The following is a 15,546-nucleotide window of genomic DNA, read 5'->3' on the forward strand; positions in this document are numbered from 1 at the left end:
TGATACCTTTTTGCAGTTCCAAGCTAGCGATTGAGCGAGGTTGTTTGGTTCTTCTTGGAAAGCGAGGAGCTTTTCGTGGGCGAGAAGGAGGTGTAGTCATCGAGGTCGATGACTATCATACCAAGCACAAGGCAGGCCTTTCAAGATATAGATACAAAGAATAGGTTGTACGATATTCATGAACTCAGCATGTCTCCATATTTCTGGCAAACTAGTATATGATCAGGGTGTACGGGCATTGCGGCATAAAGTGATGCGGCTCCAGGATATTTCCCTTCATTCAGGCCTTCAATCCACTAAAAGTCAGTGAACAAGCGCTGTAGAGACATAACAATCCCTATTTCCAGCATGCGCACACTAAGCTAGGCTCAAGTGATCTAGTTAGCTCCAGGCACTTTAGAGCTTGGTAGCCTATTAATGCTCTCTAAAATAGCCACTCTTAGGCACTATGTCCCTAAAACGCTAGCTAATTCCAAGCACTAAAACCTCAACCTTTTAGCGAGGTTAAGGCTAGAGGGCTGGAAATCCAGGGTGCACAGTGGCTAATGATACTGCTTACAGCGTGTTATGGCTGTGCCGTTGCCCTGTAGAGCACTCTTCAGGGAGCAAAGCCCTGTAGTCACATCACTTTCTGCCGCAATATCCGTACTGTACGCGAATATGGAGGTGCACAAGCGACCGCAAGCGAACTAAACCTTAGACACCCAGATCATCAATTCACCCACTAAAACAACAGACATCAAGCCAGTGAAAGCGTTGCACCTTCCAGACTCACTTGCTATTTAGGTGAATCTAACGAGGTACTCAAACGGCCGCGTGCGGCCGCAATCCCGCAAGTATATAAACAAGGACTCCTCCCTCCCTCCTACTTCCCTTCTTCTTTACACTCAAAGGATATTACTACCAGGGATACTAGGTGAGCTTTGTGACAGGCTCGGCCGGCATATCATCTCATAAGGATAGCTTTCAGTATCGAGATATGTTTCGTCTAGAAGCTTAAGATTGTTCTTTACTGTCAGTTGTGTTGGCCGCGTTTCGTTGCCATTTATTATACCACCTTCCCGATTCAACTGCTCTAGGTGAATCTGATAAAATGAAGAAACGGCCGCAGACGGCCGCAGATCCGCAGATATATAAACAAAGACTCCTCCCTACTTTCCTTCTTATTTACACTCAAAGGGATGCTACTATCAGGGACACTAGGTGAGCCTTGTGACAAGCTTGGCGTACACATAGCCTTGAGTGTCGAAATACTTTTCGCCTAGAAGCTCAAGATTATTCTTTGCTGTCAATTGCGTTGGCCGCGTTTCGTTGCCATTCATTTGGGTTTCTTTGTTTGTTGACAGCAAGAGGATAGTTGACGGCAGTTATCGTCCTGTACTAGATCAAAGAACCATGTCATCTTCCGACTTTGACTTGCAGAATGACTACAGCATCGCTCCAATTCGAGGAGAATGGACGGACAGAGTTTTGTGACAGGTTTAAAGTCCGTCAGGGATTGAGTATTTTGAGGCGGCATAAAGCTTTTCCTCTTTATGTTAAATTGAAATAATCGAAAGTCAGGAAACCAAGATAGGATCAGGAGGTACACTGTAAACAGCAATTGGAACCAGAAAATTGAAGCCTTTGAGTTATTGACATGATTATATTCATTTTGGATGCGTAAATTGAATATCCTCAGCCCCTACATTCTCCAGCTTCAGTGTCCCATCACATCCACCTAAACAGCAACTTCCTTATGCTCCGCAGCCTTCTCATCGACCTGCAAATCCTCCACATTTTCCAAGCCAGCCAACCCCAGCCTCTGCTCAATAGCCCTCATCCTCTCGCGATCCTTCACCGCAATCGCATCCGCATCACCCCCAAAGAAAACATCCAACTCCTCCAACGTCTTATTCTTCGTTTCCGGCACCGCAATCCACACAAACAACCCACCCATCGCACAGAACGCCGCAAAAAAGATATACGTCCCGTACTTCATGCTAGCCAACATATGCTTCGTCGTGAGCCCAATGATAAAATTAAACATCCAGTTCGTAGACGCCACGATCGAGACGCCACGCGATCTCATCGAATTCGGGAAGATCTCTTGCGTGAGGACCCAAGCTACGGGGCCCCAGGAGTACGCGAAGTTGACGGCGAACAGCCAGATGAAGGCGATGCTGGCCCATCCGGCGCTTCGGTGGGTGGGCCAGGAGTCCTCGAAGGAGCCATCGATGGCGGCGACGAGGACGTGGCAGATGCACATGCCGATCGCGCCGGTGATCAGGAATGTCTTTCTTCCGAAGTTGTCGAGGAAGAGGACTGCGGGGAGAGTGAAGATGATTTGGAAGATGCCGGTCACGCCAGTGGCTAGAAGATCAGTAGTGACGGACGTGAAGCCAAAGGTCTGGAAGATTTGGGGGGCGTAGTAGAGCTGTGCAGCGAATTAGCCTTTCTGAAAATTGGAGATTTCTCGTAGAATAATTCTGGAGACTGGAACGAGGAGCTACTTACCACTGCGTTGATGCCAGTAAACTGCTGGAAGATCATGATCCAGACACCGATATTGAGACGCCTGAACATATTTGGTGTGAAAAGAGCTTTCCATACGCCAAACTTGGTGGTGTTATTCAATTCCGCCTCTGTTTCTTCATCGAACATGACAGCGGCTTTGATTTCGAGGTACTCAGCGCGAAGGAGAGGAGATTCGGAGGAGAGACGACGCAGTTTGCAGAGGGAGGCGATGGCGTCGTCATCTCGGTGCTTCATCATGAGCCAACGGGGTGAGAAGGGAAGGAAGAACATTCCGAAGAAGAGGATCCAGGCGGGGATCAATTGTAGGGCAAGAGGGATACGCCAGGAGATCGCTTCCTCGCCGAGACAAGTGTGACCATGGGCTGCGTTGTAATCGAAAGTACCGTCTGGGAGGTTACCTCCGTTTGGAACACCAGCTGCGTTGCAATCTGAGCCACCGGCAAAGTGCATGCCATAGTCAAGCCAGAAAGAGATGCAAGTGCCAATTGTGATGGACAGTTGTTGAAGGGAGACAAGGGAGCCTCGGAGCTCGGGAGGAGCGATCTCGGCTTGGTAGAGGGGAATGACCTGTAAGTAGTCAGCACCAGGTTCTAATCCACATGGAATACGGACCACAATGAAACAGCAATTGAAAGTAGACTACCACTCACCATAGAGAACATTCCAATACCAATACCTCCAACCACTCTGCCACCAAACAACATAGCTGGATTCTGGGCACCGGTCTGCAGACCCGTTCCAATAGTAAAGATAATGACTGCGACAAGCATGCTGTACTTTCTTGAAATCTTGTCCGCCAAATAACCACAGAACAAAGCACCAGCCCAAGCTCCCAACTCCAACGCTGAGACCAACCATCCTTGGATCGTAGAGCCAGTGAGCGAAGGGAAATGAGCCTCGAAGTTCTGCATGACGAGGATGGAGCCCATAACTCCCTGGTCGTAGCCGTACATCATACAGCCGAGAGAGGCGAAGAGGCAGGTCATGAAGACGTAGGGATTTTGGAGCATGCCAATGATTCCATGTCTCTTGTTGGCGTTGGTACGACCAACGACCGATTGGGAAACTTTTGCTTCCTGTACTTTGCCGAACGCCATGATGGGCGAGGTTGTTCTGACTGAGGGTTCTGAGAATAAGGTAGAGAGACCCACTTGATGGTCAGAGTTGCCAACGATAGAGGGCCGAAGAGGATAAAAAGGAGGGTGAAAAGTCAAGGAGGAGAAAGATCGTCGGGTACTTATACACTCCCCAACCACTTGGTGAAAATCCGAGAACCTGGGCAGACAGCGAAGCTACCCTCGCGATATTTCCTATCCTAGACTGGCTCATACTCCCCCACCACCCGCATCTCACAGCTCTTCAATCGGTCCTTCTGTGGCGCCTATCCACACCAACTCCAATTGTCAACTCCAGTCCCCGTATCTCCATCGAACCATCTCAGAGTGGCCGAGGAGTTGGTCAGCGATAGATCTCCACTGGGTCCCACTACACCTGATTTGCTTGCGGAGGAGAAACGTTCCTTCAATCATCGCGGAGAAGTGTTTAGCCTTCTCTCCAACCCTCCTCGCGTGAGCTTCTCAGACCGTGAACAGAGACACGATTGGCTCGAACCCAGAAACTCCAGCACGATGGAACGTATCCCATCGATTTAAGCCGCCGTCTTGCGCCGCACGGAAGCTGTTTCCCTACGCACAATTTGCATAAACAACCGTATTCGGTTCTACGGCACAAGCCGTGTTCTCCTCCGCCTTCCAAAGAATGGTTGAGGAGTACTTCTCCGCATGCCGATCTCCTACCCGAAAAGAAAGAAAAGCAGATCTAGGTCCAACGTCGGTGCAACTTTGCATGCATCTGATAAAGCTCCCACGCAGAAGCGAGAAAAGCTTACGCGTGTGGCGGCGCGTGTGGAGAAAAGGATTAAAGCTTGTTCGAAATGACTCGAAATATTGAGGCTACTTTCCCTCCCTGACTTTGGGACAATTTTATTGGCTGGTTTGGAGCTAGTGGGAAGAATTTCGTTCCTAATTGTGCCGTGCTTTCCGAGTCGTGAACTGTGGGGAAGATGCGAGATAGAGGAAACAAAATAAACACTACTTTGATTTGCTTTGGGTGTGGATTCGTGGAAAGATGGGATGGAGAGCTGGGGACTTGGAGTTGATGGAGACTTCATCGGCTTGTCCTCGGTCGCATGCAGTGTTGCTCGGACAGACTTCCCAGCTTTGGGGTGTGGAGATAAAGAGGAGTCCCAGATATTCCCAATCGCATTTCGGGACCGACGAATTGAAGCGCTAATCAGGTCACTTGACCAATGGATGTTCGGTTCATGTCTCTTGATCTGCTTGATCTGCATCTTTCAAGGGTTCCCGGTTGAAGAGGGTTATATTTTCTACTTTTAGGTTACACGAGAGCCTTTCTATAAAGCTCTGAAAATTCCATCGCCAATTTGTACGCCAGTTATGAATGTCCGGTTGAAGGTGGATCATTCATCAATGCTGTTGAACCCCCAATTTATGTCGCCCCCAGAATAGCTTTTGTCTTTATGCCCATGAACGCCGATGTTGAGATCGTTGAAGTCATAAAGTCATCCGCTTCGCCCGCTATCATCTCCAGACAAATGAAATGAAATAAAAAATGGTATTATTTACTTGGTGGAAGCATACTTTTGGCGGTAGAATTTGGCGGCGTTGACCATGTTGATGAGCGCAGCTTTGGTCTCAGCCCATTGACGGGTCTTGAGACCACAGTCAGGGTTGATCCAGAGTTGTTCTGGCTTGAGGTAGACTAACATCTCATCGATTCTGTCCTTGATCTCTTGCTCGCTGGGAACACGAGGAGAGTGGATGTCGTAAACACCGGGACCGATGTGGCGAGGGTAAACCTCATCGACGAAGACTTTGAGGAGCTTGGCATCTGACTTGCTGTTCTCAATGGAGAGGACATCAGCGTCGAGAGCCGCAATGGCGTGGAAGAAGTCTTGGAATTCGGAGTAGCAGAAGTGAGAGTGGATTTGGGTAGAGTCCTTAACACCAGAGACGGACAGACGGAATGACTCAACAGCCCACTTCAGGTAAGCCTCACGTTCCTTGCCAGCACGGAGAGGAAGACCTTCTCGAAGAGCTGGCTCATCGACTTGGATGACGTAGACACCAGCAGCCTCAAGGTCAACAACTTCATCACGCAGAGCGAGGGCAAGTTGTTCGGCTTGGACAGATTGGTGGACGTCATCACGAGGGAAAGACCATCGGAGACATGTGATGGGACCAGTCAACATGCCCTTCATTGGCTTCTTGGAGATAGAGACAGCGTACTTCGATTCCTTAACTGTCATTGGTGCTGGTCGGGAGATGTCACCAACAACGATAGGAGGTCGGACGCATCGGGAACCGTAAGATTGAACCCAGGCATGGGTGGTGAAGGCATAACCATCAAGACGCTCGCCGAAGTATTGCACCATGTCGTTTCGCTCGGGTTCACCGTGGACGTAGACATCGAGATCAAGCTCCTCTTGAATCTTGACAACGTCTTGAATCTCCTTCTCGATGAACTTCTCGTACTCCCCAGCAGTAATCTCACCCTTGGTGAACTTGTTACGTTGGATACGGATCTCCTTGGTTTGAGGGAAAGAGCCAATAGTGGTAGTTGGGAAGAGAGGAAGTCCGAGAGTTCGTTGTTGCTCGGCGATACGGGTTGGGAATTCGGATCTTCTGTTGTACATGTCGGGGGTGATCTTAGATTGGCGGGTCTTGACAGCAGGGTCGTTGGTGCGCTTGGATGTTGCACGGGACTGGATCGACTTTGCGTTCGCCTCAAGTTGCTCACGAACAGACGCTGGGCCCTCAGTGACAGCCTTAGCAATCACAGAAACCTCAACAGCCTTTTCGCAAGCAAAAGAGAACCAATCGGCGATTTCAGGATCAAGCTTCTTCTCGCTTGCGAGAGTGTGTGGGGTGTGGAGAAGAGAGCTAGAGGTGGCAACAATGACACGGTCTTTGCCGAGATTTTGGATGGCAGTCTCCACAGTCTCAATAGCACGCTTCAGGTTGGTCTTCCAGATGTTTCGTCCATCGACGACACCAGCAGAGAGAACAGTCTTTGAGCCCAATGCACTGATCACAGTGTCGAGTTGCTCTGGGTTGCGGACAAGGTCAACGTGAACAGCGTAGACATCTTTGGGGAGGACTTCGATGTTGTGAACAATGTCACCGAAGTAAGTAGCGAAGACAATCTTTGGGATCTTGTCTCCGAGAGCAGCGAACTTTTCGTAAGCTGGCTTGAATGCAGCCTTCGTCTTAGCTGGGAGATCGTAGACGAGAGTTGGCTCATCAATCTGGACGGTCTCGGCACCAGCAGCCTTGAGTTTGGTCAAAAGCTCAACGTAAACTGGGATGAGCTTCTCGAGCAAGTCGATTGGCTGAACAGTTTGGTCACGATCGGCCTTTCCAAGGTGAAGGAACGAGACGGGGCCGATGAGGACAGGACGGGTAATGATACCGGCAGCTTTGGCCTCCTCGAAATCAGAGACTGCCTTGGGGTTGGCAGTGAGCTTGAACTCCTGATTATCTTGTAGAGTTGGCTTGACATAGTGGTAGTTCGAGTCGAACCATTTTACCATCTCCAAACTGGGTACGTCGATGCCATTCTTTTGGTGACCACGTCCCATAGCAAAGTATTCATCGACGGGGTTGAGGCCGTGGGAGGTATATTTTGGTGGTGCGGCCTGTGCAGATAAAATGTTAACATGATGATTCACCTTAATGAGGTAAAAAGCTTACACCGAAGTCCTGGATCTGGTGGAGAACTTGATCGTAGAGAGCGAAGTCGTTGCTGGGAATGACGTCGACACCCGCCTTCTTCTGGATGTTCCAGTGCTCGAGGCGCAGTCTCTTGGCCTCAGCAAGAAGATCTGCTTGCGAGATCTTGCCGGCCCAGTATGCTTCAGTAGCCTTCTTCAGATCACGATTGACACCCATGCGAGGGAAACCGAGAATCGATCTATCATTGACATTGAAGTTAGCAGTCTGCAGCTTCGGATGGTCATTGCAGAGGACTGTACTCACGATTGAACCATGATTGCGGTGTTGTAGAGTCGAGGAACAGCACTGAAAATTGCTACGGAGACGGATCACCAGCTATTGCGTGCTTTGATTCTGGGGTCCGATTGTCGGGATCTCAAGAAGGAATCCTCTACAGCCGTGAGGGAGGAAGTGTTTGTTGATAGAAAGATATCGCTCTCTGATTGTATTCGAAAGCGAGATCTGTGAGAGGAGATGGGGAAGAAGAATTGTTGAGGAGGTGAAGCGGTGTGAAGAGAAAAGAGATTTGAGAAATCTTCTTGGAGGGGTTGGTTTGCTGAGGGGCGTAAAATCAGCGTTAGACCAAGCTCTAGCAGGGTGACCTTACGATTTCAGGCTAGCCTATCACGTGGAAATCGCCGAGAAGATTCGAGTGAAACTTGAGCCGTGTCTCGTATGTTTCTCAGGAACTCTTATGTTCTTGCGAGAGGATGGTACTTTGATATGTGCGAGAAGTCAAATATTCTATCAATTATTTGCTATCTATTCACTCTCTCAAGAGTTGAATGTTCTTCCTTTTGAGGTAAATGGAAGCTCTCTGGCCCCCCGCCAAGGATTCTATCACACAGACCTGTTGTACTCATTCAGATTCGGCGGCGTAGCTAAATAACAACCAATCATGACTGGACGTGTTCAGAATTCGGGATTTATTTAGCGTCATGTTGTACCCCCACCAAATCAAACGGCCGAACGAGGGGAGCTCAGCTCAGTTGTTTGCAAGCGACGTTGATATCCCATTAACAACACGATTTGAGTCAGCGACGAGCAGAGTCCTCGTAGAGTGCTACTTGCTTTGGTAAGCAGGTTTCAATTGAGTCATTACACAGATACACAGAATCTTAAAGTCAAGAGAAGAGGCAGTTCATCCGTCGCGGAGGTTTAAACAACTCTTCATTTATTGGTTCAACTCACACCACCGACTTTGCATTATCTCTTTAATTGATAAACATTTCATTGTAGTTGAAGTTTCTCGCTTTCACTTACAGTCTGACATTGTATCGGAAGTATCATGAGCTCAATCACTTCCCAAATAGTCTCTGATCATTATTCAGCCTTGGCTCGAGAAGATGCTTCGTTGAACGCAGCACACATCAGAAAGGTGGCAGAGTCTTTCGGATATTCTACTGATGATCTGGCTTCCGTTCCAGAAGGTGCAAATCTCGGTGTCAGCTGTGGGAATCCACTTGCAGTTGCTGGATTGAAAGAAGTATTCCCCCATGTTCAATTAATGAGAAGCGTGTAATGACATCCAGTGTTCAGGGCGAAACAGTGATTGATCTTGGATCTGGGGCAGGCTTTGATGTATTTCAAGCAGCTCGAAAGGTTGGACAGAATGGACTTTCCATCGGCGTCGATATGAGTCAGGACATGCTAGACAGAGCGAAAAGAAATGTCGAGAAGTCATCCATCACCAATGTCAGATTCGTCCTCGCACCAATTACGAAGATACCTCTAAGTTCTGAAAGTGCCGATTGCATCATCAGTAATTGTGTTGTCAATCTCCTCGCTCAAAGTGACAAGATCGTCTGCTTTCGAGAGGTCTTCCGCCTGTTGAGACCAGGGGGACGACTAGCTGTCAGTGATATCCTAGCGAAGAAAGTCTTCCCTGCGGAGCTGCAGAGAAATATGGGCCTCTATGTTGGGTGTATCAGTGGAGCTAGCCTTGTCAATGAGTATCAGGAGTGGCTGAAGGAGGTGGGCTTTGAAGGTATTGAAACCTCCTCATAAACTGTGTACCGTAATGTTGACAATAACCCCAGACATCATGATTGTGGACAAGAAGTCGGACCTTAATATCTACAAGGAAAGAGGCCAAGAAGATACCTCATCATGTTGCGATACATCGGTTGTAAAGCCGCAAGCAGAAAGTTCGTCTTGCTGTGCTCCTTCAACCTCATGCTGCTCGAGGAGTGGAAATGCAGAAGTAGATGGCAAGAAAGAACTAGCCAAACGTGTCGCGGACATCGATTTCAATGAATGGGTCAGTGAGTATCTCCATACTCGTTCTCCAGATGTCCTCTCACAAAATCAGGTTCGTACAGCATATATGCTGTCAAGCCTAGCAAAAGCCAATAAGTGCTTACCGACTTCATGTCGCGTTCGCGTTCGAAAACAAAATAGCACTCATTAGATAGTTGCTGGATTCACTTCAAAAGTTCCCTGGGTTGGTCGGACGTACTTCGGTTGATTCTCGGGCAGATAAGGGGGTATCAGCCTTGCTTGAAGCGGGACATTTCCCGCCTTGTTTACATCCTTGATCTTTACCAAGGCGACCAACATCCATTCATTTCCCCATGCATAAAAGCCAAGGTGCGGAAAGACCTTCAATAGCATATCAATTCAACTCAATTCTTCAAAGTCAGAAATCTCACAGAAAGTTCGCTAAGAATATGTTCCCGAATTCAGAGACCCAACATCAACACGTGATCCTAAAATCACCGAAATGCCAACCATAATACCTAGCATATCGCCGAGATGCACTTCACTTGAGCACACAAATGCTTTGTTCCTGTTCCTAGGTTCGTTCTCCTAGTGCTGTTCCACTTTCGAGTTTCCAACTCGAATCCAGTCGTCGCAGAAAACGTGGACATAGGTCACTTTCGAACTCTACGAGTCTACGTGCCCTTCAGAGTATGCATGCTTGCATAGTAGCAAGAGCATCCTTGTATTCTTCCCATCACTCGAAATATACGTCGTTCCATCATCTCCCGTAACAACCAAAAGGTGGCAATTACAGACTGTTCGCGCGGGGGTGTAAAGTATGGTTTGCATTGCTGAGAGCTAATAATGCATTTAGAGAGATGGTGCATTCAGAGAACCGGTGCATTCAGAGAGTGCATCAAGAGCAGGTGCAAGTGCGAGAGCTGGCTGAATGGGCTCAGAGAAGGTGCAGGCGATAATATCATAGCAATTCAAGATTTTTTTGCACTTCAAATTCTTCATAATATCATACTATCGTGCGTGTGCCCTTTATGTCTCAAGTTCCTCCCGTAATACCTTATTTTTTTCTCGAGATGCAGCGTGATTTATTGATAAACAGATTATTTTACAAGTAAATCGGAACAACGCAAATACCCCTTTGTCTTCTTTCCATTTATCAAACGAGAAGTGGCGTATCTTCAGCAGAGGTGGTTTGACGGATTCCTGCTGATATTATGATGACGGTACAGGTGCAGGAATCATGATGGGACCAGGCGTGGAGGGCAATACTTGCGGCTTTTACTTGTTTGCTATACGAGTATACTGCCGCTCGCCCAATTTCAATCTGACATTTTTCTTTGGCTGTCTTCTCCGTTGCTTCGCTGCATTATATCTATGCGATGACCTGTTTTACTCTCTATACAGATAGCAGTATAATCCATAAACCAAACCAGCTGGACCATCCCAACATTACTCCTTTCAATAAGTGGTTGCTGAATAGTGAAGCAAAGTTAGGCGAAGATGCCGAGGTTTTGGTGCTGGGCTGTGAACCCGCTCCGGGGCTTGTAGTTACAACAGGGGCCGTAGCTTCAATTATTGTACGGGAACCCGGAGAAGTAACTCCACCTGACGTCGTGATAGCTGGCGTGGTGACCGCTCCGTTGACGAAGCTGGTAGAATTGTGAGTTTCCCAGCCGGTGCTAGTGAACCCATTAAGGACCGGACCGTCGTCTTCAGTAATGTAGCAAGACGCAAAAGCAGGTTGGTTTGGAAAATCTGGGCAATGGGTGCGGCACAGTACTCAGAGTTATCAGCGCCTCCTAAAGAAACCTGGAAGCTCAAGCCTTGCGGATCAGACGCGATCTCTGCAGAGCTGGGCAGAAAGAAGCTATCGGCAATGCTGGCAATCGCAGGCTGAAGGGTTGATTTCAATTGGACTGTACTCCATGTGAATGGAGTTACGAAGCTGGTCATCGGGGTTTTCCCTGAGTTTGTGACTTCTAACGTCCCTGTCCATATATACGAATCTGGCCAGACGAAGAAAGGAGTCGGAGTATTCTCAAGGACTGGTCTGCAGTTTCTATACGGTCTACTTCTGTGGAGTCTTTTCGCTGTTGTTCTGATATTCGTGCAGACTGGAGTTTGGGCAGAGTCAAGATCAGATGAAGGGCAGTCTCTGAATAATCTTTTGAAGATCAATGCCAGTACAACTCTTGCTGTGCTTCGATTTACACAAGGAGTCTTGGAAATTCTAACCTCCCTCATGATCGAACAATCTTTTTCATACATATAGTGGACTTTGACCGCATACGCCAATGGCATCTCAGGTCATAGCCTTTTGGCTTTGGCGCCAGCTACTGGCTTTTTTGGTACGATCATGCTCGCATTTGCCAAAGTCTCACTTCACACCAGGCTTTGGGCATTTTTGAGGTTTGTTAATTCCGTGATTGGCTTGCGAAACAGCCTGGATTCAAACGAGTTTCTGACATCACGCAGAGTGTCTTTGATTGGAGTTGTATGGCTGACAGGTGTTGTCTTATTCTGTAAGCACCCATCGAGCTCGCGACGATGACCAGAGCGCACGACTAATTCGCTCATTGCTGTGAAGTCCGCACGTCTACCATCGTCGTGTACGACACTGAGTCCACTTACAACGTAACGGCAGGCGTTGGCCCATTCAATGGCTCATATGTCCAGCCATTCTTCGACTACCTCCACTCGTTGGCACCTAGCTATCCACTCCAGACGCTGCCTTATACCTACTATGCGGTCTCCTACAATCTTGTCATAAATCCCATTTTCTCAACCGTGCTGCAGCCTGTTAGCTGCGTACAGAATCAGACTTCCGGGACTCGCTGCATGTCATACCTTCTCAGCGGCGGGTTGGAAATGGTTGCGCCTCGGACCGTTAGCACCTCAGAAGATTATCCGATGGTGAAGATCAGCAAGGTGCCATCAATGCAGCTCGACTTCGCAGAAGACATACCGAGTAACATATTTTCGGAGGAAGACTGCGATACCTTTGGAGCAGCGAATACGATCATAGCCTTGCGGCTTTGCCTAGCAGAGGACCAATTGGATTATGGACGGTGGAATGCAGGTTGTCGCACTTTATCCTCAACGATAGAGCGAGCTAATCGCTATAGGCCTTTATCTCTGCAACTCTGCAGAAAATGGGACTTTATGTGATGCGACAGGGGCTGATTCGCTACCCAATATCACAAGTTCGATCTCCTTCTACAAACGCCAAGCGACAGTGATGGCAATGCGGTCAAATTACAGCATCACCAGTATCTCTGATCTCAGCCCACCGGAATCAGTCACAGACATGGATTTACCTGCCTACAGATCTGCTCTTCGCTGGCTTCTCAACTTCACAGCTGAAGGTATCCCTCCGCCATCGTCGATTGTGGAAAGCTTTTGGGGCGCCGATGACCAGCTAAACACTGGCCCTGCAACGTATGGTCTCTTGTTGCAAGAATTTCAGAGTATCTTAGCGTTTCCGCTTTGGTTTTTTAATGCCAACAATTTCGGCAATATAGCGTTGAAGAAAAGAACGACATCAGCCGCGCCCCAAGAGGTTGGGCTACCGGCAGAATTCTTCACGGTAGCTTCACTTGTGGCACCGTACGCAAAGCTCAAGTTCGACCCAGTAATGGTTATCCTTTTTATTGTGCTCCAAGGGTTGACAATACTGCTTGTCTGGAGCATTCTGTTTTGGATTTGGTTCAGAGTAGGGGTCGACCAGCTACCAAATGTATCGTCACATCCTCAATTTGACGCGATGTTCAAAATCGAGGCGAAAGGAATGTCGAAAGCGCACACGCAAGATGATTTGCTAGATGCGGAAGGAGGGGAAGCTATCAAACTCGTCGATGGGGTAAGAGTGTACATGAAAGATAACTGACAGTTCTTTGAACAATGTATGAATTCAGGGATGTTATCCCAATGTTACGCATGTGTTCTTCGCGATATCAAGGGCACACATGCGGGAGAGGTAGCCGAATTTGGGGTCACAGTTGCGGAGGCTGGAGAGAAAAAGGATAATGTCTCTTGCGAGGAGAACCAGGGCAGTGATACTTGCTACTTCGCCAACGCCGCACATTATTGTGAGATTGTGATCAATGGCGTTAAAGCTTTGAAATATGTTTCAGTTATTATACAGAAGAGGTCGACCCTCGAAGAGATATATTGTAGACGAGTTTTCCTTGGGTCTTGATTTCGCCAGATATACTTTTCCTCTCGCAAGTTCAGTGAGACATGCAAAGCAACGCGCGCTTTCAACACAGTCCACCGCCACATCCTTCTCACAAATCAAGCAAGCTATGGTATGCACAATAACATTGCATTTGCATGATTCGAGCCCTCTCGACGCAAAATGAAAGGCCCTTCTTACTCAACAGCAGCGCTCTCAATGGGCAGTTCGGGCCTTTTTTTTGCCCTGAACTGTCACCAATAGCACCCTAGATGGTTCCAGACGGAAAATTGAAGAGGGTGTCGATTGCTTGAAAGGAGTAGATGGACTCGAAGATTATCAGCTCGTCATTCCAGACATATTCTGCAAGGTAATCAGCGATCCGAATTCGTTGCCGAAGGAGACTGGTGGGAAGCTAGAGAAACTGTACAGTACCTTGATACAATTTGATATGGCCAGTGATGTTGCAGGGTGCCCCATTAAGTTCTGAAGGGCGAGTGGAAGTGGTGGGATGGTGGTTTGAGCTTCTCTGGGATTGTCCTTGGCGACGATGATGGTGATAGGAGACTGAAACGCTGTAATCTTCATGGGTCTGGTACTGGGAGGTATATTGAGGGATAGACCACGTCGAAATGTTCATGTGGTCTAGAAGAAAGGCCAAACCTCAACACACGAGAGGTGAGCTTCCTCGTTTCCTGGTATCGAAAATGATATCAATCAGCATTTCACCTTCCGGTAACGCCGTGTGTGTCTCCACGATATCATTATCCAACAAATGAGCACCTTCTGTTTTAAAGAGAAAAGCCAATATGTGATTAATTGCGGTGTCTCTTCTGCAGGTTGGAGTAGGGTATTGACGGCATCCTGCCATGTGTCCCCCTTAGGACGAATATCCGAAAAGCCCGCTGCTATGTCCTCTCCGCGACCCACACCCACAGCTTCCTCTTGGCAAGATATCCTGCAGGTCTTTTGAAGCCAGCCAGAAGCCACTGATTAAAGACCCCAAAGCGTTGAATGTAATACTTGGACGGGCTGAACTGATCGTCAAGATAACGGAAGCAAATATCAGGGTGGAGAATGATGTCCCAGCCTCTTATGTAAGATTACCTTCTCCCTCGAGATAACCAATGCATTCGTGCCTTGTAAAAAAAAAAACTTCCGAATACACCCTCTCGCTGGCATTGAGATCTGTAAGGTGTGATTAGCTAGAATAGGTATTCAATGTAATGATAGAATTGTTGGCGGTTGCAATTTGACAGTTGACTTCCTCCAGTTGCTCGACTGTTTTGCTGTATTCGCCAGAGAACTGGAGAAGTGTCTGTAGATGTGCAACAAAAAAACTGTCTCGAGAACTGATTGGCTTGCGCGTTCACAGCGGGTCGTAGATGTGCAACGAACGATTGTCTTGAGAACTGATTGGCCGGCGTATTCTCAGCGTGTCGTAGATGTACATCGAAAGATTGTCTTGAGAACTGATTGGTCCGCGCAGTCTCGTAGATGTGCAACGAAAAAGTTCCTGAGAGCTGGTTGGCCGGCGCGTTTACGTAGATGTGCAACGAAAAGGTTGCTACGGAGCTAAGCAGGTAGACCACTTGCTTCCACAGTGCCGAAAATGCTCTGCACTGCTATTTAGTACGTCTTCCGAATCGAATATAGCATTGGCAATCTACGGCATCAATCACCTCCTTCCATGTATGTTCCATTATTGACTTGCGATCATCTCTTGATATTAAAGTATTGACAAGTGCTCAGAGTAACCTCCTGTCTTGCAGCCTCCCTGGCTGTAACAGCGCTACAACCTCTTTCAACCTTGAGAAAAGCTTCTGACGAGGCCATCTCCCT

General features: G+C 48.0%; 4 protein-coding genes across 4 annotated transcripts; 2 read left to right on the forward strand and 2 right to left on the reverse strand.

Moving 5' to 3' along the window:
• Positions 1 to 1,619: 1,619 nt before the first annotated feature.
• Positions 1,620 to 3,961, reverse strand: LY89DRAFT_405648 (sugar transporter). The gene is made up of 3 exons (XM_018207295.1): positions 3,168 to 3,961; positions 2,497 to 3,084; positions 1,620 to 2,416 (listed from the first exon to the last, which is right to left on the reverse strand). The coding sequence occupies exons 1-3, from the start codon at positions 3,612 to 3,614 to the stop codon at positions 1,721 to 1,723; spliced, it is 1,731 nt and encodes a 576-aa protein (XP_018060912.1). The 5' UTR covers positions 3,615 to 3,961; the 3' UTR covers positions 1,620 to 1,720.
• Positions 3,962 to 5,012: 1,051 nt separating this feature from the next.
• LY89DRAFT_405646 (putative 5-methyltetrahydropteroyltriglutamate--homocysteine methyltransferase) lies at positions 5,013 to 7,769 on the reverse strand. The gene is made up of 3 exons (XM_018207294.1): positions 7,575 to 7,769; positions 7,290 to 7,509; positions 5,013 to 7,234 (listed from the first exon to the last, which is right to left on the reverse strand). Exons 1-3 carry the CDS (start codon positions 7,583 to 7,585, stop codon positions 5,159 to 5,161), a joined length of 2,307 nt encoding a protein of 768 aa, XP_018060913.1. The 5' UTR covers positions 7,586 to 7,769; the 3' UTR covers positions 5,013 to 5,158.
• Positions 7,770 to 8,449: 680 nt separating this feature from the next.
• LY89DRAFT_692379 (putative UbiE/COQ5 family methyltransferase) lies at positions 8,450 to 9,934 on the forward strand. The gene is made up of 4 exons (XM_018216528.1): positions 8,450 to 8,796; positions 8,850 to 9,297; positions 9,350 to 9,574; positions 9,622 to 9,934. Exons 1-4 carry the CDS (start codon positions 8,599 to 8,601, stop codon positions 9,663 to 9,665), a joined length of 915 nt encoding a protein of 304 aa, XP_018060914.1. The 5' UTR covers positions 8,450 to 8,598; the 3' UTR covers positions 9,666 to 9,934.
• Positions 9,935 to 11,700: 1,766 nt separating this feature from the next.
• Positions 11,701 to 13,425, forward strand: LY89DRAFT_769177 (uncharacterized protein). The gene is made up of 4 exons (XM_018221809.1): positions 11,701 to 11,939; positions 12,006 to 12,052; positions 12,118 to 12,612; positions 12,656 to 13,425. Exons 1-4 carry the CDS (start codon positions 11,887 to 11,889, stop codon positions 13,414 to 13,416), a joined length of 1,356 nt encoding a protein of 451 aa, XP_018060915.1. The 5' UTR covers positions 11,701 to 11,886; the 3' UTR covers positions 13,417 to 13,425.
• Positions 13,426 to 15,546: the final 2,121 nt, after the last annotated feature.

Source organism: Mollisia scopiformis (assembly GCF_001500285.1).
Source record: "Mollisia scopiformis unplaced genomic scaffold LY89scaffold_42, whole genome shotgun sequence".
In the NCBI taxonomy this organism is placed as follows: Eukaryota; Fungi; Ascomycota; class Leotiomycetes; order Helotiales; family Mollisiaceae; genus Mollisia; species Mollisia scopiformis.